Source organism: Pygocentrus nattereri, chromosome 21 (assembly GCF_015220715.1).
Source record: "Pygocentrus nattereri isolate fPygNat1 chromosome 21, fPygNat1.pri, whole genome shotgun sequence".
NCBI classification, from domain to species: domain Eukaryota; kingdom Metazoa; phylum Chordata; class Actinopteri; order Characiformes; family Serrasalmidae; genus Pygocentrus; species Pygocentrus nattereri.
In genome coordinates this window covers 18533158-18559152 of record NC_051231.1, presented here as the reverse complement: position 1 = coordinate 18559152, position 25995 = coordinate 18533158, and the positions used below count along the sequence as shown (strand labels likewise).

General features: G+C 39.4%; 1 protein-coding gene and 1 long non-coding RNA gene across 2 annotated transcripts; one reads left to right on the top strand and one right to left on the bottom strand.

The window, feature by feature from the left end:
- Positions 1-4317: 4317 nt before the first annotated feature.
- On the bottom strand, positions 4318-10323 carry LOC108440352. The gene is made up of 2 exons (XR_001858836.2): positions 10233-10323; positions 4318-4592 (listed from the first exon to the last, which is right to left on the bottom strand). It is a non-coding gene; the product is annotated as an uncharacterized LOC108440352 (long non-coding RNA).
- Positions 10324-10326: 3 nt separating this feature from the next.
- On the top strand, positions 10327-15923 carry fam83d (family with sequence similarity 83 member D). Its single transcript, XM_017719180.2, has 4 exons — positions 10327-11033; positions 12715-12879; positions 13192-13316; positions 14428-15923. Exons 1-4 carry the CDS (start codon positions 10563-10565, stop codon positions 15314-15316), a joined length of 1650 nt encoding a protein of 549 aa, XP_017574669.1. The 5' UTR covers positions 10327-10562; the 3' UTR covers positions 15317-15923.
- Positions 15924-25995: the final 10072 nt, after the last annotated feature.

The following is a 25995-nucleotide window of genomic DNA, read 5'->3' as shown; positions in this document are numbered from 1 at the left end:
GGATTTGCGGCCATGTGTTTTGGACACTCGGGTAAAGAGAGGAGCTGAGCAGTCAACTGATCACCACCTGGTGGTGAGTTGGTTCAGGTGGTGGGGGAAGATGCCGGTCAGACCAGGCAAGCCCAAACGTATAGTGAGGGTTTGCTGGGAACGTCTGGCAGAAGAACCTGTCAGATTGATCTTCAACTCACACCTCCGTTAGAACTTTGACCAGATATCAGGGGAGGTGGGGGACATTGACTCAGAATGGGCCATGTTCCGTTCCTCCATTGTTGAAGCGGCTGACTGTAGCTGTGGCCGTAAGGTAGTTGGTGCCTGTCGGGGCGGTAATCTTCGAACCCGGTGGTGGACACCCCAGGTGAGAGATGCCGTCAAGCTGAAGAAGGAGTCCTACCGGGCATGGTTGGCCTGTGGGTCACCAGAGGCAGCTGGCAGGTATCGACAGGCCAAGCGATCTGCGGCTTCAGTCGTCGCCAAGGCAAAAACCCGTGTATGGGAGGAGTTTGGTGAGGCCTTGGAAAGTGACTTTAAGTCGGCTCCGAAAAGATTCTGGCAAACCGTCAGGCGACTCAGAAGGGGAAAGCAGTGTGCCATTAGCACTGTATATAGTGGAGATGGTGTGCTGCTGACTTCAACTGAAGACGTCATTGGGCGGTGGAAGGAATACTTTGAGGACCTTCTCAATCCCACCGACACGTTCTCCAGTGAGGAGGCAGAGTCTGGGGACATGGGAATAGGCTTGTCCATTACTGAGGCCGAAGTCGCTAAGGTAGTTAAGAAGCTCCTTGGTGGCAAGGCTCCAGGGGTGGATGAGATCCGCCCTGAGTTCCTCAAGGCTCTGGATGTTGTGGGGCTGTCTTGGCTGACACGCCTTTTCAACATTGCGTGGACATCGGGGGCGGTGCCACTGGATTGGCAGACTGGGGTGCCTCTTTTTAGAAAAGGGGACCGGAGGGTGTGTTCCAACTACAGGGGAATCACACTCCTCAGCCTCCCTGGTAAGGTCTATGCAGGGGTACTGGAGAAGAGAGTCCGGCTTATAGTTGAACTTCGGATCCAGGAGGAGCAGTGCGGGTTCCGTCCTGGTCGTGGAACACTGGACCAACTCTTCACCCTCTCCAGGATTCTGGAGGGTTCATGGGAGTTTGCCCAACCAGTCCACATGTGCTTTGTGGATCTGGAGAAGGCATTCGACTGTGTTCCCCGGGGTATTCTGTGGGAGGTGCTTCGGGAGTACGGGGTACATGGCTCTTTGCTATGAGCCATTCAGGCCCTGTACAAACAAAGCAGGAGTTTGGTTCGCATGGCCGGCAGTAAGTCAAACTCGTTCCCAGTGAGACTTGTTGAGTTGGACTCCGTCAGGGCTGCCCTTTGTCACCGATTCTATTCATAATTTTTATGGATAGAATTTCTAGGCGCAGTCAGGGGATGGAGGGTGTCAGGTTTGGTGACCTCAGGGTCACATCGCTGCTGTTTGCAGATGATGTGGTCCTATTGGGGACATCAGGCCGTGAACTTCAGCTTTCGCTGGATCGGTTTGCAGCCGAGTGTGAAGCGGCCGGGATGAGAATCAGTACCTCCAAATCCGAGACCATGGTTCTCAGATGGAAAAGGGTGGAGAGCCCTCTCTGGGTCGGGGACAGGCTCTTGCCTCAAGTGGAGGAGTTTAAGTATCTCGGGGTCTTGTTGACGACTGATGGTACAAGGGAGCGGGAGATTGACAGGCGGATTGGTGCTGGGTCAGCAGTGATGCGGGCTCTTTACCGGTCTGTTGTGGTAAAGAAAGAGCTGAGCCATAAGGCAAGGCTCTCGATTTACCGGTTGATCTACGTTCCCACCCTCACCTATGGTCATGAGCTTTGGGTAATGACCGAAAGAATAAGATCGAGAATACAAGCGGCTGAAATGAGTTTCCTCCGCAGGGTGTCTGGACTCTCCCTTAGAGATAGGGTGAGAAGTTCAGTCATCCTGGAGGGACTCGGAGTACAGCCGCTGCTTCTTCACATCGAGAGGAGTCAGCTGAGGTGGTTCGGGCATCTGGTTAGGATGCCTCCTGGACGCCTCCCTCGGGAGGTGTCACAGGCAAGTCCACCTGGGAGGAGACCCCGGGGAAGACCCAGGACACGCTGGCATGACTATATCGCCCAGCTGGCCTGGGAGCGCCTCGGAATCCCCCTTGAAGAGTTAGTGGAAGTGGCTGGGGAAAGGGAGGTCTGGGCCTCATTGCTTAGGATCCTGCCCCCACGACCCGAACCCCGGAGAAGCGGAAGATAATGGATGGATGGATGGATTAGAATTAGGTTTTGGGTTGAGGTTAATGATAGTGTTAGGGTTAGGGCCAGGGTGAGGGTTAGGTTTTGTGTAATGGGAGTAGCATATTAACAATACATCTACTCAATGTAAGTAATGTATCAATAGAACATCTACAAGATATTTACTTCAATGTATTGAGATGCTTACTACTTCTACTTCACTGATGTTATTAAAGTGTTGCTGATACTCCATTAAGAGTTTAATAACCATTTCAATAAAGTGTTACCAAACTTCTTTTATTGGACTGATGTTTGTGGACTAGAATCAGTCAACTAGAGTCTGTTAATCCAGAAATTGCTCTTTATTCATTTATTTTCCTTTTTCTGTTTTCTTCCTCAGTTTTGTGTGAACACTAGTAAGTTTTTATGCGGTGAACCCAGGGTTTCATACCTAGCATTCAACCATATAACCATAAAACCATTCCATACAAGGACAGTTTTGAAGTTAGCTCTTCAGAATAACACAGCCTAATTTCATTAACTACGATCAATGGGTGAGGCATTATTAGCCAAAACCCAGTAACTTAAATTAAATTGGTAAACTTAAATTGGTATTGTAAAATGAATTAACAAATAACTTTGAATATTTTGTCTACTTATTATTATAAACATTTATTAGAGATTATATTAAATCATTATGTACTATAGTTTCGATGTTGTACTAATTTTTTCAATTACAATTCTTTCAATTATTTGTAGGCTTTTTGTAACATTTCAAATCCTCTATGGCATTTTTCTGAGTCACTCCTGGTTGGTTTTGAGAAGGCCTGTTAATATTTATATTATATATAATATAAATAATATATATTTGTATGATTTACTGCAGTTTGTATAGTGCTGTGGTATTTCACCAGTGGCTCTAACTTGGTGATGCTGATCACCTCAGCAGAAACACTGTATGTCTGGCTGTAAAGCTGCTAGAGGTTTTTGAACTGTTTCTAGGACACCTGCCAGCGCAAAACACAACAGAAGGGTTTTTTTTTTAATCATATTACAGAGGTGTGTCTTTGATTAATATGCTGTCAGAAGCTGTAGAAAATGTTCTAAAGGTCTTTTGTTTCCTAGGATTTAACCCATATTCTCATAACGACAGCCGTGGGAAAGCATGAGGCTGACTATGTAAACCAAAAGTTCTTCCACAGCATCAATGTGCAGTTAAACTTCATGGGCTTAGATGATGGACTCCTTTACATCATTTACTGCCATAACAATATTTCTGTCCATAACTATATCTGATGTTCTGAACACATCTGCTATTTCAGATGACTTGTGATCATCAGAGCCTAAAAACAAATATTGATGCAAAATGGCCTTGTGCAGTACATAGTTCTTGGATCTTCAGGGAGTCCATACTGTACACTGCACCAGAAACTGGCTCAAGATATGTAAAAGACTTGAGGAACCCATTAATTCTTACAGTTAGAACCCCATTTTCAAAAAAGTTGTGAGGCTGTGCAAAATGTAAATAAAAAACGCATTGCAATTATGTGCAAAAGATTTAAACCCTATATTTCATTGAAAATAGTACAGAGACAACATATCAAATGTTGAAACTGAGACATTTTATTATTTTTTGAAAAATATTTGCCCATTTTGAATTTGACAACATACTCCAAAAAATTAAATTGAATTTTTTTTTGGAAATCATTCAACAGCACCGCTGCGTATTAAAAGAATCTGAGTGCTAAAATGGCCTGCTTGCAGTCCTGACCTGTCACCACTGAAAACATTTGGAGGATTATGAAATATAAAATACGACAAGAAACGCCAAACTGTTGAGTAGCTGAACTCTTGAGCTGCTGAACTGCCTCTGCAGGTCCCAAAAAGAGTGTTGTAAAAAGTAAAGGTGATGTGGTACAGTGATAAACATGCCCCTGTCCCAACTTTTTTGCAATGTGTTGTTGGCATCAAAAGTAGGCATTCATTTTTCAAAAAACAATCAAATTTCTTAGTGCCAAAATTTGATATGCTCTCTTTTCCTTTTAAAATATTTACATGATTTACATATCATTGCATTCAAATTTTATTTACATTTTGCACAGCATCCCAACGTTTTTGGAAATGGGGTTGGAAATGTAGCGTTTTACATTCTCACACAATTTTGTTGCACAACTCCATTACATGATACATCAGTGGTTTGTTGGTTGGGGACAGAGGGTAAGCTTGCCATCATCATTTGTCACCATACCCTGAGCCACATCCTGGCCCAAAGACCTTCTTTGATGTGGCACTCTCAAAAAACCAGGACCAGGATAGGGATGAGTTGTGGCATCCTTGCTTCTACAATCACAATTGGAGGAGTTAGTTGCAGGGTCCACTTAAAGGCAACACACAGGTCAAGACTTAACATGTGCACCATAGACGTTCCTATGATTGGTCTTGAGATGTTGCAAGCTCAGGCTGTTGCTGATCAGTGAAGAAGCACTGAATACCACAACTGTAAAAGGCTCCAAATATTGCTGGAATGCAATTATAGCACATCTCCCCCTTAAAGTGAAATATGCAAGCGTCCATAACAATTGGCAACTTATTTTAGGGCGTTTTCATACCTGAAAATCCACACCATGGGCTGCACCAGGGTTCATGTTTTTGTTACATTGTATACATTTGATCAACAAAAGTCACTCATCACAGGCCTGAGAATACACTCTCAGAAAAAAAAGGTACGACACCGTCACTGTGGTGGTACCCTCAGGGGTACATCCCCGTACCCCTTTAGTCAGGGAACATACCTGTACCAGAATCCATTAAAATGACTCCACACACCCGCTTTCACATCTTAGATTTTTACTGTTCTGTTTTAAAACATTACTTTATAAAAAGATAAAAAATGTCTACTTTTCCACTAGGAAAAACTTATTTAAGGCACATAATTGGACCTTAAAACCACTATTGCACATTTGAGCGTACACTTACATTGTTTGTACCTTGATGAACAAATCATGTACCTTTATTTCTAACAGTGTACAGATACTGTGTCCTCATCCCCTGTGGCATCCATCCATGAAAAGAAGTTCACATTAGTATGAATATTGTTCAGTATATGGTGTCTACAACTACACATACCTCTGCTTAAGACGTTCCACCTATTGGAGCAGACTGGTCCCTCAAAACCAGGGAATTCATGCGTACTCTAACAAAGTCTCCATCACAATAGGAAATCATACTAATACTATGAAATCATTTGCTAAGCTCAGATTTTGTTCATCATTCATCATTCAAATTCAATAAAAGGGGTCCGATTTCTACTGTTCCCAGGGTTTGAAGAGTAGCCTCTAGGTATGCCATCTAAACTCAGCCATCCACCGCTTGCCTCCAAAACCAACTCCTCAGCTGTTTTATAAGGAGGTAGAGGAGTGCCCTCTCCTGTCTTTTTGCCCTTGCTTTTCTTGTGGATGGCTAAGACACGTGAGAATAACTTTTAATAAAAGCCATGAAGACGCTCTTCTTTAACATAATAGGCAAAAGAGCATAAACAATCAAACATGATGTGTATAGTTACACTTACCATTTTGAATGATGTTCTTGTATCTTACAATTTTACTCTCTGTTACTGCAGATGAAAAGACTCATGGATGCTTAAGATGCAGTCTCCAATTTCAATCCATGAGATTTTAGAAAAACTAATAAGCTCTAAATTAGTAAACTCATACATATATATAACGCTTAAGTTAGCTTTGCATTTGCCAGCTTCTCATTTCAATTTTCCAATCCTGGCTGCTTGTTCAAATTTTCTCATTAGACCTTAAATGGTGCAGCAATCACGTTCTGAACTGCTGCGCCATTTAAGGTGGAACAGGAAAATTTGAAAAAGTAGCCGGTGAAAAATAAGCTGACTTCAGCTTTATGGAGGGTATGATAAAGGCATGATATGAGGAGGTTTCTCCATTTCCGTTTAACAGCTGAGTAATATTAACTTATTTTTGCTGTTTCACAGAACCAACAGGTCAGTATTTTGTTTAGTTTGCAAATGTTTGTGATAGCTAGTCACAACTGCTGCATCATTTAAGGTGGAACAGGAAAATTCAAAGAAGACCCTGGCAAAAAAAAAACCACCCCAATGTAGATGAGCGCCCACTTATCATTCATTGGCCAATATGTCTGCAAAATGTCTTTTCTCAAAATGTCTATAAGGTTAAAGGTCTATAAGGTTAAAGTCCCGAAAGAGAAAAAAAGCTTACAAACCAATAAGAGTTTCTGTTGTTTCTTGGAGGTTTGTGAAGCGTTTTGGCTTTTCTTGATAGGTTGATAATGTAAAGCATTCTAATAGTTTACCAGGTGACCTGACTAATTCCAGATACATTTCTAACCCTACTTGGAAACTAGTGCTCTCTAATGGTAAATTAGGAGGCAAAAAGCATTTGATTTTAATCTTAATGGTCTTTATTCAGCAGGTGCTACAGTGATGCTGCCAGCTTTCACAATATACCTTTGGTATATTGGTTGAGTATTAAGTATTATACAACCATGTGCTTATTTTCCACAAGTTTTCAGGTTGTGCTAAAATGTTAATGTAACAGTAAACCGATCGACATAATCTGTAATAAAACCGCTCGTTCTTGACCTCATTAATCCTTCCCATTTTTTTTCCGCACTGTTCTGTAAGACATTGTTTTAGGGCCACAGTTAAAAAAAATAGCAGACTTTAAGAATAAGAGAATTAAGAATAAATAAAAATCAGAATATTTTGAGAAAAAAAAAATTTTTTAGACTAAAATTGTAATATTTTGAGAAGAAAGTCATAATATTTCAATGATAATATTGTAGAATTAGGACATTAAAATTGGATATTACCAGGAAAGGTCGCAATATTACGGCCAAAGGGTTTGCAAAAGGAAGGGAACAAACCTCCTCCTTTTAAAATGAAACACGTTGAGGAGTGCCTCCCTGTCTCTCCTGACACTTCAGCACCAGACACTTATTAGTATAAGAAACGGCTGTGCAAGAAAATGTGTTTATTTAGAATAAAGAGCCAGACGGAAACTGTCTGTATGTTTTGCTGAAGGAGAATCACAGACAAGGTCGTCTACACAGGTATCAAAACGATCGATCCACAAGGAGACAATGAGCTTGTGTAATTCTGTCTCGCTCTGCGTTTTTGCTGTCGCCAGTACTGCAACTGAGCAGTGGTGGACAGTAACTAAGTAAATGTAATTCGTTGCTCTACTTAAGAAGTTTTTTCGTATATCTGTACTTTACTTAAGTATTTCCATTTTGGGCGACTTTTTACTTTCACTCCACTACATTTCAAAGTCAAATATCTTACTTTTTACTCCACTACATTTTGTGAAATCTGTCATTCCTTTTGGTTTTTGTGTGTATAAAAACATAACATGTCAAAACAAAAGAAGTGCAAAGCAAGAACAACAATCAGGGCACAGCGGTCACTTTGTTCTGAGCTCGTTTTGACCCGTTGGTCATACCAACCCAGTGTAAGCACACGGTTCAACGTCAGTGCAGCAGTGTAAACAATTGGGAGCACATACGTCTACCTAAATGATGAACTAACCTAACTTTGTGTAAATAGACCACAATATAAAAATATGTACACATATGCAGCTGTGACTGGCATGTTTCTTTATCTGAATCTATACTAACACTTTCATTTTATAGTAAATTAGTTTCAGTTAGTTTATGTTTATAAACAGAGAGTTACAGATCAATACAGTAAAGGAAAACTTATTTGTGACATTCTATTAAAAGACACTGGAGTGTTTTCACCTAAAATGAGTTCATGAAGTGAGTCTTGTTACAAAAATGATAACAGGACATCAGAGCCATAATTAATCTTTTAGTACTTTCACTTTTGATACTTAAGTACATTTGAAGCCAAATACTTTTGTACTTTTACTCAAGTTGAGGTCTAGAGTAAGGACTTCTACTTTTCCTGGAGTAATATTTTACCTTGGGTATCTCTACTTTAACTCAAGTACATGATTTGTGTACTTTGTCCACCACTGCAAGCGAGACACCTATGCATTATGTCAGCCCCCAACAATTAGCCAACTTTATCCTTGAAATATTGCGAGTTTACTCTCATAACTTTACATCTTTAATCTCAAAATATTACAACTTTATTCTCAAAGTCTACTATTTTTATTAACAGCAGCCCTAGAATGCTTAGTTCTATTTACTCAGCAACATTAAAGTGCCTTTAAAGCCCACATGCCCTTGACGTCACCTGGGGGCGTATCTGCATCACAGAAACGCCCTCATATGGTGCTGCAATTAAAGCAGCTTAATTCAGCCTCATAGTTAAAATACGGGTAGTATTTTTGATAAGGATTTTTAGCCTATCAAAATGTCCTACCTAAACGGATCGTTACTATGACAGCGAACATCATGTGAGGTCCGGTCAGAGTGAGATGAGTTTTCAGTTGTGTTTTTAATTGCCTTGAAATTATGTCAGACTCTGGAAAACGTACTTATTAAATAAGGGCTTGAGGAAGACGTCATATTCTGAGACACGTAAACTGGACACCCGTCCGACCGCCGTCTTTTAGCGTTCAAATCGTAAGCTCCGTCTCCTCTGCGCACCATTTTCCGCTCCCGCCATGTTAAACGTTATAAACCTTTCCTATGACGCGGCGCACATGCGCAGAACGTACATAAACGTTCCGATTGGAAATGTATTTAGATACAGGCGTTATTATTCGTTTATTTAACTGATTATTTAAAGGATCTCACCTCGTTCAGTCGGATTTAAATGTGTTCCGAATGGCCTCAATCGGACTAGACTATTCAGATTGAGCCATTAGTCGGATTATTAACGGACTATTAGGCTGCAGCAGTAGGCTCTCTGCATGCTTTTTCCGCATTCCGAATCAACCAGCTCTTTCACTTCCGGCGCTCGTATCCAGGGCACTGGTTAAGGCGTTTTTCACTCGGTTGTCGGAGGGAGAACTTCAACTTTAGGTCCAAAACATACTCCACGCAAGGACGCGAACGCAGACGTGGTTTCACGCGTAGTTGTGTTCAAAAATGTGACACGACGCATTTCATAACGCGACGCAAGCGCTAGCTGCATTCTCAGCCGACAGCCAAGTCTGACCAAGCGGTGTTGTACCGCCAGCGTGCTTTCTCACCTGCCATAGCCGATGATCACTTACGTCTCACGTAAAGATGGCTTAAAAATATGAGTGACTATAGCATTTCCAATCCAAGAGAAAAAGTAAAGCAGCTCACTATCCTCTACTGTCCATGTTTAGCTGTTGCCGCTGTTGGAATAACAGTAGATAGCGCTCTGATCTGTACTCTATTGCCCTCTTCAGTACTGAGTGTTGTTTGTGTTCGCGGTGAGTTTGTACAGAAGGACCGGGCGTTTGCAATGCGTTGAACGAGCGTTCACATTTGTGGTCGCGTCTTGCGTCGAGTATGTTTCTGGTCTCCCTCAGGATAGTGAAAATCCATTTTCGCCTGATTTCCGCGTCGGAGGGAAACGTAGTTATGAAAACTAAGCACACAATGTTCAGCTGTAACGCGGTCGGTTCGTTGACACTTAAAACTTATTTTGCTGAGACATGTCGCCACTTAACTAAAGCTGGCTGAGATTTTCCCGGAATTGCGTCAGTGCTCTACGTGCATATAGTATATAATTTTTATATATATATATAATTTAGCCAATTATCTACAAGCATACGAATAAGTTTCGCAAGGCTACTGAGAGAAGTGTTGGAAGAGTCGAGACGGGCAGATTTATAGTTGTGTTGTCACATTTAAGAGGTTGCAAGTTTGGATTTGTGGTTGTAGAGCTAAAAAAATGAATGTGTTCAAATAAATATACTTGTATTTATCTTAGTATATTTTCTGCATGTGAAAATTTTACCTTGCAAGTATTGATATTAATTCTACAAGTGCCCACATTGAAAATTCGAATACAAAATTTGTTCTACAAGTTCTCAAGTTTTGCAATATAGTTACCTCTATAGCTAGATAGGAGAGGAGCAATAGCAAAAGTATCTGGACGCAGCCAAAGCCACCGCAACACCTGAAAAACAACTCAGGTAGTCTCTGCTCCAGCCAATCGCCAATGGCTGTTTGCCTTCAAATTCAAACTGGCCAATGGTCGTGAGGTACTCCTGTCCAATAGCGTTTCTACTTTGTGGTCACGTGAGGCATCGGGTTTGACAGACAACATTTTCTGCCAATGTCCTTCAGCAGTAGCTGGCTGTTCGGCGCTCCAGAGCGAATAGCAGTGTGCTGAGGTTAATCCTAAACTGTTCACAGTGCCGTGGCGCTGGAGCTTTCAGCATGGCTCTTTCTCAGACCATCGATGATTCTCCGAATTGGAGAATTCATAGGCACCCACCGGACTGCGAGCTCGCCGCTGTTTATAATGAGCAGCACCGACTGGCTCTAGAGGCTCTGGTGTCCGGGGGCCCAGAGTCCTTCGTGGAGTTCTTGCGGAGAGAGCGACTGCCCTGCTTTCTTTCCGCCGCAGAGCTCAGGGGGATTTTGGCCGCTGCAGCTCCACCTGCCTGCCCCCTGGCTCTGGAGGAATCGGGTTCGGAGCAGAGCGCCGCAGTCGACGGATCGTCCCTCACATACTTCCCTGAGGTGTCGGATGTGGAGCCCCCGCTACTAGAGCTTGGCTGGCCCGCCTTCACAACCGGGTCGTTTCGTGGTGTGACTCGGGCAGTAGCGCACTTCCAGCCCGCTTACGGAGACTCCATCTATCGCTGCAAAGAAGCGGTCCGGAGGATGATCCGCAGCGCCAAGGAGGTAAACTAACGTTAAAACAGTGCTGAACCGTTTGTAGGGGAATGAACTTTACAATTGTGCTAATAGATACAATATTAACCGAACTTTTTATTAAAATAAAAACTTGGCTCTAAAACTTTGACGAAACTCTACCGTGATATAAACCTCGCGCTGTCTTATCAGGCACTATCTGTAAACAGGATTTATTCTGTGTTGTCTGTAAGTGTGTTAAACGGTTAATCTAGCGATGCAGGTTTCTGTCTGATATCCCGGTTGCAATAACATGATAGAGCTACAAAACCCTTATTAGGGAATTTAGGTAGCGTCGTCAGCTACTCCTGTATTACAGTTCAGACACTTTCTAAAGCATAAAACTTGGTGACAACTTTAAAGACAAGGCTAATATGTATAATGCCAAAGCTTTTTGACACAGCCCTGTTCTCGTTGCCATGTGAAATAACACGTGTTTCAATTAGCTGGCCAAACGCAGCACTGCATAAAACTTAAAAGGTCACTGAAGAAATTATACTTTGAATGCCCTTGATTCATATGTGTTGATCATAGTGCACATTTTTTCAGTGATGATTGCAAAACATACAACAAATCTTCCGGTTATTTTGAGACTTTCACTCCCTTAGGTGGTCAGATTTTATATTAGTTATGTAAGTTGCTATTTTTTTGTTATTTAAGATAGTGGTGCTAGGTCATACCCTTTTCACTTATACCTTTTTCGTATCATTTTACTTGGCAGCAGCATAGAGTTCTATGAATGCCCCTAGCTCAGCCAACAAGGCTTTATATTTCGTAGCTTTTCCTTTATGATTTTACTTTTGAACTCCTTGTAAGTTGTGTGTTATTGAACTATGGTGGTACACAGACAGAAAGAGATTTAGAGGCATGGTGGTATGCTTCATATGTAAGGACACTATTGGAGTACTTAAAGAATATATGCATACACTGGCAAAAAAAACAAAACTAGCAAGCAGTTGGCTTGTCTTTTTGGCCATCAGTTCACCAGGAGCATTGAAAACACACACCTCTAAGTTGTCTCAACACACATTTAAAGCTAATGGAATCATTAACTGTGAGTTTACGTTACCATGGTCTGATACTAACTTAAAAGTCTTTTCAGGCGTGTAGTTCCTGCTTTAGTAAGAGTTTCATGAGTCATGTTTGTCTCTGTTGTGATCCCCACCTCAAATGTAAATGTACACTGTGTATTTGACCTTTAAATTGGTCACAGGACATCAGACTAAATTTAGCCATCTATAGTCTGATAAGCAGGCATTTTAAAATTCTCCCAAAACACTAAAACATGTAAGGTCACTGTGCCAGCCAGAGGTAATGGATCATCTCAGTGGGTTATTTTCTTGGAATGTGAATATTTCACACAGAATCTAGAGTTCTATAGATGCTGCAACATGTCCTTCTTTCTCCTAGACATGCAGCTTTACATCTTAAGCAGTACAGCCTGCAGGCAGTTTTGCATCGGAGTGCAGCTGATATTAGGCCAGCAGACGCTCATCCATGTGTGCAGTCAGAGGGTGTTACTGTCCCAGCGTTGGTGCACAATTATCAACCCCACTCAATGTGAATTGTTCTTTCCATTAATAGGTTTTTTGTTGTTGTTGTTGTTTTTGTTTTTGTTTTTTTTGTGGTGCAAAAAGTAATAGACACTATTGTGTTCCTCTTTGTCCTCCAGGTAATTGCCATAGTAACAGACTCTCTGACAGATTTGGATATTTTCCATGACCTGCAGGAGGCATCTTTGCGCCAGGTGCCTGTTTACATTGTGCTGGATCAGTCATCCCTCTCAGAATTCCTGCAAATGTGCAAAAGCCTTCATGTGCGTTTGACTGAGCTCCGGGTAGGTGTTTCAAAAGCTGAATGATGATTATTTAATAAATAGTAACTCTTCAAATGTCATCAGTCACATAACTACATAACTTTCATATTAGTTTCATAGTAGTTGCTGAATTTAAAAACAATAATATTTCTTAACATTGGTAACTGAATAACAAACCTGCACTATAGGGTGTTGGTGGAGAATTACCATTGGAATTTCTTTTTTGGTCTAGGCTAAGGCTTAATCTGTGTCTGGGAAAGTGGCTTGTAGTTATGTGAGTAGTTGCTTCTTACAGACCTTTACTCCTAACAGTACTTTGCTTTTGATTTAAAGCATATGAGGGTGCGGACCATAACTGGCTCGACTTACTACCTGAGGTCAGGTGCACGGATCGCTGGGAAGGTTCATGAGCGCTTCATGTTGATTGATGGAAACAGAGTGGCTACAGGCTCCTACAGGTAAATTCCCTGCTTCAGTAAACTGGACTACACTCTAAGTGTGCCCTTCTGAGGGTTGCTTGTTATACTCACTTTCATTTCTCTTCCTGTGCACTGATTTGCAATGCTAATCTGCCAATTAGACCTCTCTCACTGGTAAGTCAACCAAATGAGCACTGACAAGGGCCGACCACAGCCAGTGGTGCAGGACAGATTGTAATATCTATATAGGCAGTTGTCAGCCACAGATGTTCTCCTTCTGATGACTGACTGTGAGCCAGGAAAAAACATTGTGCACCTGGGCATGCTGAGTTACACAGCATCTTTTGCCTTTTGAGGTGTGTCACCGGAAGTGAGCTTCTTAGGCACAACATTAAAGAGAACCTCTCCCTACACTTAATTTCAGACTGTCTTCATTGTATTATTTTCAGATTGACTGAATTTAAGCGGCATACATACATATCTCCGTTAAAAACAATGGTTTTAAATTTTTTGGATGTTGCAGCAAGATGGGTGTGCAGTGGCCATAAGCATGATAGTAGCTCAGCGACAATTGCACACTCCACAGAATTTTGCCTTTTACTCAGTCACTCGACTTTGCACTAAACAGGTGTACCTTTTTGCTTCACTTAGCTGGAACCAGTCCTGTTCTGTGTGGCACATTTAGCCTAACACTAGTCTCAAACACTACAGAACAGGTTTGAAGTTGGCTTTCTGTTCCTTACAACTTTTCTCCCTCAGAACTTTTATCATCACTTACAGTCCCTTAAACGCCTGTGGACATTTGTGTGATGCCTTGAAAATCATGCACATGAACATATAAGCAAACTCTTCACATTGAATGCAATGGTAATAACATGCAAGACAAAGCGTCAAAATGCTTTTGCCTTTTTTGAGCAAAAGTTCTGAGAACTTCAGATAATCAGTAGCTCACGATTGCCAAAAAAGGCATCTCAAGTTGGCAAACATTGTTCTTTGCTGCCCTCCAAATATGTTTTGGCACCAGTCAGAACAATGGATTATGTGAATGTATGACCGGCCTAAGCTAAATGTTTTGTGAAGGCAGCATACTTTACACTCCATTTAACAGCAGGACAGATTTAGATGTGTTTCTGTATTCCTTATTCCTCAGGTTCAACTGGACTGATGGTAAACTGAACAGCAGTAACCTGATTGAGCTTTCTGGCCAGATAACAGAGAGCTTTGATGAAGAGTTCAGAATCCTGTACGCTCAGTCCCTCCCAGTGAACACCAATGCACCTTCTACTATCAGAAACGGTGGAATCTATGACCACCTGCTGCCCAAACCCCTAGGAACTCCATGGGGCAGGCCAGCCAGCCTGGTGCCAGCATGTCTCACAAGCACACCCAACACAGCCCACATCCAGCAGAGCAGACAGATTCAACAAGACAAGGAGAGTGACGGTAGGAAAAGCTCTCCAGTGTCTGACAGTTCCACTCTCGGAGAGGACTGGTTGGAGCAGGAACTCCAACAGGACATTATTGCTTCTGAAGAACCTCCAGGTTTATCTCCTCTGAAAGCAGAGAAGGTTGAAAGCCCAATTAGCTGTCATTCTGTTGGAGTTATGACTTTTTCAAATGCCCAAATCTGCCACATTTCCACACAAACTAGCCCAACAGCACACTGCACAGTTCAGACAGAAATGCACCTCTCCCCTCCATCCTCAAGCTCCTCTTCCAGCCCAAGGTCCTCCTCCACCACAAGCCCTTCCCCATCGAGGGATGGCCCTGCCCCCCAGATGGTAAACCTCTGCCCCCCAATTGAAGGCAGTAATCTTAGAGAGAGTTTCTGCAGACTGGCCAAAGAGCGGCAGCTCCACTACACCACCATCCGCTCCAAACTGGAGCACATGATGCTGCTGTTGGCCCACAGGTGTGAGCCGGTAGACGTGGGTTTATCCCTTGGCTCCAGCCTACACAAGGCCTACAGGGGCTCTGCCCACCCAGCAGTAGAGGGAGCATTTATGGGAACGTGGCCAAGAGCAAGGGGTCTGCAGTGAAGGTTGGGGGAAGGGTAGACATGGTTTTAGTACCTCAGTTTTAATACATTTACACAACCAAGAAAGGCTTTATAGTAAATAGGCCTGTAGACATTAGTTATCAAAGTTAAATAGTTGTTGACTGTCTCGATTATGGATAAAAGCTTTACTTTATAAACAAAAAACACATTATAATTCTGTATAGTGTTCATATGATTTATATGATCATTATGGCAGATTGACATACTACAGTGAGCTGGGGGGGGGGTGGCCTCTATAAAAAGACATCTCTTGACGCATGAATATATTAAAAATATATATATTTTTGCACTTCCCCACCTAAAATTACAACCCAGATCGACCAAAATCTAAAAAATAAAACTGGCTGATTAATAATTGCCTGATTTAAGCCATTTTTGCCTGGTTCCAGTTATGCATCTCTAATAACAATTTAGCTATAATTAAGTTATTTTGTGAATTATTGAGGTGGTCCTATTATGAGTGCTCTGTGTTCCTATTAATTATTTGACTAATAATTAAACTGCAAAGACAGTGACTGCTCTACCTATCTAATGTTAGCTGTTCACCCGCCTATGATTGTCATGATGAGCAGTGGTTTGTACTCCAAAATAAAGTGCAAAAATATATATTATAATATATATAGTGGACAAAGATGACGTTCTTCTGTGGAAGGTCACACATGCCCGCGCATATATATATATATATATATATATATAAAATATAATATGCGCATGTGTGACCTTCCACAGAAGAACGTATAATACATATTTTAGCACTCTTTTATTTTGGAGTACAAACCACTGGTCATCATGACAATCATAGGCGGGTGAACAGCTAACATTAGATAGGTAGAGCAGTCACTGTCTTTGTACAGCATGGCATTGATTTCTGTAGTATTTTTATTTTTTTTAAAGAAAGTAGATCTAATGTAAATCAATAGTTTGATTTTAATGGACTTGTTTATATTTGGCTAGCTAGGAGCCATTGCTAACAGTGGCTATTTTCCCAAGCTGTTATCTGGCTAACATAAAGCAGCTTTTTGCATCACATTTACCAACAAATTTTGTACTTATATTTATAAAACAAGCTTATGTACAGGCAAAAAAATGTCAGTGATGTACTTTCTCCTATATCAGCTTAGTATGAGCAGTTAACATGGCCAGCATTTTATGTTAAAAACACTACATGGTTCTTCACACATAACAGACAACTAGCTCTGGCAGAAAATGGACATCAAAATGTCACAATGCTGTTTTTTTATTATGCGAAGTACTGCTTCAAAAAATGGGATGAAAAGAATGATGCATCATGGCAGATCGCTATCATAGCTAGCCAGCTTATGTTTCCCTGATGGCAGGAGGATAGTGGGCCACTGTCAGGCCACTGATGGTAAAGCTGGTCGTCCACCGGCATTCTGTTTAGTGTTTTCTGGGCAGCCTATTGGTGTTTGAATAGAGTAATAGACAAAAATCTGCTTGTCATGGCTCATTTTTCCACTTGTAGTCCAACTTACTTTTGTTTTCCCTTCCTTTCCTATAGTTATGCTTTTATAAATTAGTTTGGTAAATAATTTTAATCTAGCACAGTGTCTAACAGCATTTTCTATAAAAATCATTTATTAGACCTTCATTCAGTTGTTTTTGATGTTGAAGGTTTTTTTTTATTCATAAAAAAAAAAGAATTGCCTTTATAATCTGTTTTGAGTAAATTAAAAAATAGCAAGACGATTATCTGGAGGGTGGAACAGTAGTAGCAGTCAGCGGATTGCCAACCTGCTCAAGCCAGCAAACCGATGTGTGCTTACTGTCTGGGTTGCAGCTGAGATGAAGATAGTGTTCCTTACACTGCTAATAGTAGGCTAGCTATTTTGCTATAGCCTGCTAGCATATAATTAGTTAACATCGAGCTTAAATGAAGTCAATCAAATTCACATTACATATAAAGGTTTTGCTTTTCTTTTATAGTGTTACAGACATTGCTGGAAGGCTGTACATGTGTTACAGAGGCTGTTCCATTTAGCCAGCAGCTAAGAAAAGCTACCTTGTTTGGGGAATAAAGCTATATTTAGCAATGGCTTCTAGCTAGGGTACCTCGCTAAATATAAACAAAGTCTATCAAACTCAAACTACATATCACTGATGTCGGAACAAAATCCTGTATCTCACGTTTTATTTGAAAATACACCTCTTGCCCTTTACGTTGAATGTAAATTTCATGATAAATGGACCAAATAAAATGACCTAAAATTCTAAAAATTCTGGTTCTATTGACTGCTGTTTTTTCCTTCTCCTGTAAAGTTACTATTTTGGAGATAGGAGGTTTGTTCTGACAACAGTTGACATACTAGCTCCACTTTTTTTTTTATTATAACAAAGATTACATATATTGCTAGCATCTTTTGCAAAGACAGACTGCTTTAGGTGAGCAGCTGCAGCCACAGTAAACAGGGCTTCCCGACACACAGCATTTTTGTCTGTTTAAATCAGTTGAATCAGTGCTTCGTTCCACTTGTTCTCACTATTTATTATCTAAAGAAACTAAAATATGGCTGTTGTAGCTCAGCATTTGAATGCTGTGGTACATTAACATTTTGATATAGTTTCTGCAGTACTTGAGTGGAGTGACTGCCACTTGTTAACTTTTGCATCATGTCACATGACTCAAACCCAACACTATCCTTGGATGTTTTTCTGAGTTTTGCTGGTAGGCAGATGTTGCTCTTTGTACAGACATAAACAAAGAAATTGTCATTGGTGTTAAAGAAAATGTCAGAATTGCGGCCCTCTTTAGGTTAAGTTGTTAACTTGCTCTACGTTAGACGTTTTGAAAATCTAAACAAAAAATCAACAATGGAAATATGTCGATGTCCAGAGCTCAAAAAACTGCAGGGTAATGTTCATTTGCTTAATGTAGTTCAAGATTAGTACTCCCTTTCTGATTATCTAAGCCATTTATTCTCCTTGGTCACAGGGGTGCTGGAGCCTTTCCCATTGTTCATTGGGTGGAAGGCAGGAAACACCCTGGATAGATTGCCAGCACATCATAGGGCAAACATAAAGACATACACATTCTCTCCCACACACACTCAGACTCACACCTAGGAGCAGTTAAATATCTCCAGTTGTCCAGTTGACTGCATGTCTTTGCGACTGTGGGATAATCAGAACTGATATGTACATGAATAAAGAAAATGATATTTGAATACTGTTATCAGCTCCATTCATCCATCTTTGGTCTTGCTTTTGTGCTTGCATCAAAAGAGGCCAGAAGAATGGTGCCTAGATACATAATCACACTTTTTGCACTTTAACAGAACTTTTGAATGTGCTTTGATCAATTGTTGATCAGTTTAGAAATAGCAGAAATGATTCTCGTAGCTTAGATACTGCTGGGAAATTTACTTACTTCTATGTACTGTAAATTGATTCAACTTTCACTTTTTTACTGTAGCTTTAATTATTTTTGTTTAGGGCCTCTGCAGTCTGTTGGTGAATTCTTTTAATGAGATTCAATGAGATGCTAAGATAGCAAATTGCAGCTGAACAAGCCAAAGCACACAACTGACAGTGTAAAAATGTGTTTTTAAATGTTTTTCATGTGAAAAATAATGCTACAAAATGGTTATTTATTGTTTGTATGTTTTATTGTATACATCTAATCATGTGTAATTATTTCTGATATAAATATATAATGAATTATGGCTTTAGGAGCTTGGGTACTTTTTCTACTGAAAAGCATGTTTTCTATTTTGACTAGCTTATTACTGAATTCTAATAATGCTTTTACAACCAAAGTTGAAGTGTTTACTATACTTATTAAATATAGATAATTTTAAAGAGTGAACACTGTGGCTAAAAGTGCTCTGTTACTATCTATCTATATAATATGTGTATATATATATATATATAATGTGTATATATGTGTGTGTGTGTGTAATTTTTTTTAATTGTGTGTGTGTGTGTGTATGTATATATATGTATGTGTGTGTGTGTGTGTGTGTGTGTGTATATATATATATATATATATATATATATATATATATATATATATATATATATATATATATATATATATATATATATATATTTTTTTTTTTTTTTTTTTTAAACTGGCTCTTCCTTTACTGTATTGGTTTATTGCACAATGAGAATATTTTGCCACGTTTGGTGTAAAGAGATCCGGCACTTAGGCCAAAGCATTCAGGCCCAAGTTGTCTTCAGTTTTCTTTTCTTTCTTTTTTGTTTTTTCTTTTTCTTTTTTTCTAATACACATGCAGCTGTGTATCATTTTAAACTGTCACTCAATGTAGTGTATGACATATTATCAGAGCTGATATTTCTGCTTTGATATTTTTATAGTTGCTATACCTCATTGAAAGAGTCAATAAATGGAAAAAAGTTTGTGTAACCTTTAAAACAGTAATTCAATAACAAACAGTTGAATTAAAACACTAAAGTTAAATGTCAAGAAAAAAATTCTCTTTTTCCTGAGAAAAATGAGAATGGACTGAATGGACACTTTGTTGGAAAAAACTGTATAAAAGCTTTGAATGTTTTTTTTTTTTTGTTGTTACAAAATCATTTACATATCTGCCTAACAGGCTTGCAGCAGTTAAACCATACTTTTACACAGTACTGTGTAAAAGGCACAGAGCACCCTTCGTTTATTTTGTTTCTAGTCCAAACAGCCATTAAGTACTTAACTTATTAATTCTTCTTCTATCCATTCATATAAGATAATCTATTTGCAAGAGTTTCCAAAACTAGTTCAAAAATTGTTTTCAAGAGAAAATAGGAATACTAACAATGGTACAGGATGAAGCAGACCAACAAAACTGACACCATCAGATAAACAGTACTTATTTTTCATCTTGGAGAGAAACTCAAGCTCCACTCTTGCTTCAGATCTTTCATCTTTCAGCTAAAAAAAAAAACAATGCTCAATGAGGTGTCTGTTGTTACAATGTCAAGCTTTTATCAATCGCAGAACCCTTTTCAAAAAAGGTTATATGTAGAACTGTAAAAAAAAAAATAATCATGTCTTCAGATAGTCTGAAAGGATGTGTAACAAATCTTGCAAATGGGTCTGAAGAGATGTTAAGCTTTCAAAAAGCTGTTGCTGAGAAACAGAAAAGAAAATTTGCTAATCAATCAGACGCTTGTGTTCTTAGAACAATGGACTGACTACCCCAGAGTCCAGATCGCAACATCATTGAATTTTTGGAATGTTTTAAAAAGCAGATAATGCACCTAACTTCTAAGCCTGAACTATGGAAATGTGCACATGTTTTTGGAAAACTGAAAAAGTCTCCTGACAAGAATTGCGAAATGGAGATACAAGGTTTTCTTCCGACAGCAGCGATATGTTTGTTGCTTTTTTTCTGAGAGTGGTCTATGATTTTTGACACTGGCACAGTTTTTTGCACTGTTAACACAGCCGCCTAGTTAGACCTTTGAACCATCTGTAGTTCCAGCCTGAAGCCCTGCTGTTCACATGGTGCTATGACTTTGAGACTGTAGTCCTCTCCAATACAGCTATTAAACTGTAATTTCCAGTAATGGCTTTCATGATAAACCAGTTATTTCCATTTACTGAAGTGCTTCCCACAATATCAGCAATATTAGTAATGCTCTAACAAATGAATGAAAGTTAAATATTTAAGACAAAAATTTTTGATTCCTTTGTCTTTTCCAGCTATTTTGCTAAAATGATGCTGGTATGTTTTTAATCAAGCAGAATTACAGGAGTGTAAATGCAAAGCTGTCCTCATCCTGCAGAGGGAGCTGCTCTCCTGCTTTGCTGTTAGCATTTCACACATTTTTGCAACTGAGGTTTGTAATTGTTGCATATTGGATACCATATTCTATATAACTTTGAGAAACAGCATACAGTATACTGTTTATACTGATACAGATTACATTGTCAACATTTAGGATAGCTGATGTTATGTAGTGTAATTGAATACACTAAATATAATTTAGTTTTTTTTAATTAAAGTGGCATTGTGCAGTAAATTTTTACTAATTTAATTTACTAATTTTTTTTTTTACTCTACTAATTTTAGAAGCTTAATTTTTTTTCTTTTTTTTTCTTTTTTTCTTTTTTGGTGTTGTGACCTTGACTCTATTTTGGCTCTAATTCAGCTGGTCAAGGCCTTGGACTTGTCTTGGACTGCACTCAGCCACCACAGATTTGTAGTAGGTTGGCAGGCCAGTACACTAATTTTGGACATAATGGAGAATAAGTCCACATCTAGAGGATCAATAAACAGGGAAAAAAGGGAAGCAAGAAAAGTGGTGTGATTATAAAGTTCCTTCATTATCTGCTTTATTCCATAAGCTGGAGTGAGCATGATGAAGAAATATTAATGCTGGACTGATTGACTGTAACCTGAAGAGCCAATTTAAGTGAGAAATATTAATGCTGGACTGATTGACTGTAACCTGAAGAACCAATTTAAGTGAGAATTCTTGCAAGTCTCCATATACGTATAGCTGCCGGTGTTAAGTGATACTTTTTGATCCCACAACCGGGGAAATTCCACCTCCGCATTTAACCCATCCGTGAAGTGAAACACCACATACACTCTAGTGAACACACACACTAGGTGGAAGTGAGCACACTTGCCCGGAGCGGTGGGCAGCCCTATCCACGGCGCCTGGGGAGCAGTTGGGGGTTAGGTGTCTTGCTCAAGGACACCTCAGTCATGGACTGTCGGCCTTGGGGATCGAACCGGCAACCTTCCGGTCACAGGGCCAGATCCCTAACCTCCGGCCCACGACTGCAAATTGAATTCTTGACTGTAACCTGAAGAACCAATTTAAGTGAGAATTCTTGCAAGTCTCCATATACGTATAGCTGCCGGTGTTGTAGCTGATTTACATTTTCCTTCACAAATCAAACCCTTGGGTGTGTGCACTCACAACAGAAATCAACAGCAGGCAACACAGGAACTACGGAAAGCAAAAATATTTAGGAAGGGTTAAGGTTAAGTGGCCATTGTTGCAGAGTCTTGTCAACCTTTTGTCCGTAAAGGCTTTTTTCTTTGTTTTATCAAAATATGGCTCTTGCTTCTATGTGTCTTTGACCTTGGTTTTAGCGACCGCTGCCCTATTGGATGCATTAGAAGCACCAGTTCAAAAAGTCAGGCTCTTAACACCATCAGTACTAAAGTACAGGAGAAGAATTTTGGAACATATTACATATATTTTTAGTCTATCTGTTTAATCAAGCATGAATTCTGAAACAGCACATATAACTCCACTTCACTAAGGTGATGCCACTGATCTTAAGAACTATAGACCTATCTCAAAGTTGTCATGCTTATCCAAGATCTTTGAAACCTTTAAAAGATCAACTTAAGGCATTTCTGCATAGAAATTCAATCTTATCACAGTAACAATCTGGTTTTAGAGAAAAGCACAGCACATTCTCTGCAGCTACTCTCATCTTAGACAGTCTTTTCAGTACCATCAATAAAAAGAAACATTGCGCAGCAATTTGCATTGACCTGTTTAAGCCTTTGATACAGTTGATCATTCCCTACTCTTAAAAAGTCTACTAAATATTGTTTATACTAGTGTAAACTAGTTTTTAAATGCTGAGAAAACAAAATTTACGCTGTTTTCCAGAGCCTATAACATTGATTTTACCACTTTTAAAATCACAAACCTGAAGGGATGTGACATTGAAAGAGTCAATAAGTACAAATACCTTGGCATATGGTTAGATGACAAATGCATTTTTAAACATGTTAACAAACTTACCTGTAAACTGATACAAAAACGTGGCTCCCTGTACAAAGCACACAAGGAAAAAGATAATTGAAGCAACATTATTGCCTGTTCTGGATTATGGTGACGTGTTATACAGATACCTGTAATTACTCTGAAATCTCCAGACTCTGTGTATCATGCTTCCTTATGATTCATTACTGGTGACCCGTACAACACCATCATTGTATACTATATGAAAAGGTTGGCTGGTCATCTCTGCGTGTGCGTCGGGAGACGCATTGGCTTCTTTTCATCTATAAAGCGCCTTCTGGCCATATGATGTTGTACATCACAGAAATGTTCAGTGTAAATAATGCAGTTTATCAGACTCATTCTAGTGATTGGATCACCCTTCAGGTGCTGAGAGTTTTTACAGAGCTGGGAAAACAAGCTGGAATTCATTACAGGAAACTCTAAAACCTGTCTGTTGTCACATGAACTTTTAGTTTCTATTCACCTTCTTTTTATTTCTTTTATTATTGTCAATTTATTTCCTTACATCTATTTCTTTTATTTAATTAATTTATGTTTTTATTTATTTTATCCTTATCTGCTCTGTTACTTGATGAGTTGTTATTATAATTTTAAACATTTATTGATTTGACAGTTGTTACTTTATTATTAAATTTTACTTATTTACTTATTTTTATTATTTAATTATAGCATTTGATAATTTTTTTTTTTTACCGTACAACTTCTCCATCTCTGATTCGTGTTTTACTTGGCAACATGGTAATTAAGTGTCTCCTCTAATGTATTCTGAGTTTAAATAAAGGTAGGTTGATTGATTATTATGTTTCTGTCTATGTTTTTGTCCGCTAACTTGGTCCGCAGCTAACTTGGAAATGCACTGTTGAAGTGTATTCTTTAGATTGCTTTTTGAGATGACTGCAACAATGTTTTCAGGTCTTCTGGCAAGGTGTGCCTAATCTATAGAAGAAGAGCACTTATTTCATAACTATTAATTATTCTATGGATCACAAGTATTTAAACCCATGAAAGACTTGTCTATATAGGCTAATTGCATATTAGATATACAGCTTTGTGGGCTAGACAGTGCCATACATGCTACAAAGACTTCTATCGCCAGCAGTTCAGGCTTTTTTTTTTAACCTGAAGTACCGTTATATAGTATACCCTGGTGAAATATCAGGAAGGTATCAAGGAATGAAAAATTAGAGACTGCCAAAGCCTATAGTTCTGTGATATCATGTTCCCCAACCCTATATTTGCCCTCACTGAATTTGCCTCAGTCATGTTTCATGAAAAAAATTAGGCATAACGTTAATGCCTCTTTTTCTATAAGGAAAATGTTGAGTTTCCATTTCAGTACTACTGATGCTACCTTATTAGTCATCCTATTACAGTGTTAGCTCAAGTGACCCCTTGGAGAGACAAGTGATCAAGTCAACATAAATGTAGACTTTAGAAGCAAAGATCTGACAGCCATTTTGAACATTATTTAATATTTCAAAACTATTTGATTTATTATGTTCAAACTGGGTATTATGTGCTTTACTATTAGCAACTACAATAAAAAACACCATTGCACCACACTTAATCCAGGCAAAGCAGTTATTTACCAAGTTAACATGTGGTATGATCTGACTTGTTTGCATTACAGAGTTTGCATAGGTAGCTAATTACCTCACCCAGTGTAGCCTAGATGAGGGAAGATGAATTCTTATTGAAAAATATGCTCCTCTGTGTTGACCTTTATGACCTTCAGTGATCAGAGAACAATAACCATGATCTTGGAGTTGGTGATTTAACCCAATGTTCTGAATCACACTGTGCAGCTTCACATCTTGGTTCATGTTTGGCAGAAGAGTGAGATTACAGCCATGTTACATCTTTGTGTTGTTCAGTGAAGGGAACCACTCTGACCAACCCTAACCGCATGGTGTTATTAATAGGCCACATACTGCTGTGCCGGTAAATGAGGTGGATCTGTGTTTTGTGGTCCAGGCTGTGGGCAGAGGAGAGGACACAAGTGCTGATTTAAGATCATTTCAGCCCTTACGCAAGTAGCAGTGCTGAAGCTGGAAGATGGCAGGCTCTGTGGTATTAGCATTAGCGTAACTGAAACTCTAAAGGTAATAAACCACATGAGCTTTATCATTCATGTGGTTTTTAGTTGAAGATTAATATGCAGTGAGTGGAGGGTTCTGTTAGAAACAGATAAGGCCTTTCAGCTCTTATGGCTTAATTTCCTGCAACTTTAAAATATTTTCTTACACACACACACACACACATCGTTCGTTTAGCCACAGCGCTGCTTGTTTTCCACAAACCTCGTCAGCTTCAAGCACACAGTTATCAGATACAGCTCGGTCGACCTAAAACCCTGCATTAAAAACTCATACACACATGTGGAGCTGATGTGGTGATAAAAGAGTGGATTTGTACTTGTTTTAAAATAAAAATGCTGTGGTTCAGCAACACCCCCCCACCCCCCCACCCCCCAACAAAAAAAGACTACACTACTGATAGTCAGCTGATTTCACACAGGTGTGTGTGCGTGTGTTGGAGTATGTCTATGCAAGGCTTTTTATGGATTCTGCAGATTAAATTGTAAATGCACATATGATTTTGGGACACCTGCCTTTTCAATATGTTTTTAATACCTTGTTTTTATTTATTCCTTTTTTTATTTTCAAGTACAATTCAAAACAAGTCAAATATTATATTCCTCATGCTAATTTAATGTCCATTGTATGCTACAATTTTTATATCAAATGTAGATCTAACAGTGCAGTGGAAAAAAATGTCATGTCACATCAATAGGATATCAGGGCACTTACATCAAAGAGTTTATTTATTCCTTTTTTTAGTTTGCAAGAGCCTATTACATACAAGGTTCTTTAGATTTTGCCAGGTCTCTTTATAAAAACATAGAGAATT

Excerpts from the sequence above, each read along its gene's own strand:
- fam83d (XM_017719180.2), top strand. The coding sequence starts at position 10,563 with ATGGCTCTTTCTCAGACCATCGATGATTCTCCGAATTGGAGAATTCAT. Across the intron at positions 12,880-13,191 it reads TGCGTTTGACTGAGCTCCGG|CATATGAGGGTGCGGACCAT; the intron begins GTAGGTGTTTCA and ends TTTGATTTAAAG. Across the intron at positions 13,317-14,427 it reads GTGGCTACAGGCTCCTACAG|GTTCAACTGGACTGATGGTA; the intron begins GTAAATTCCCTG and ends CTTATTCCTCAG.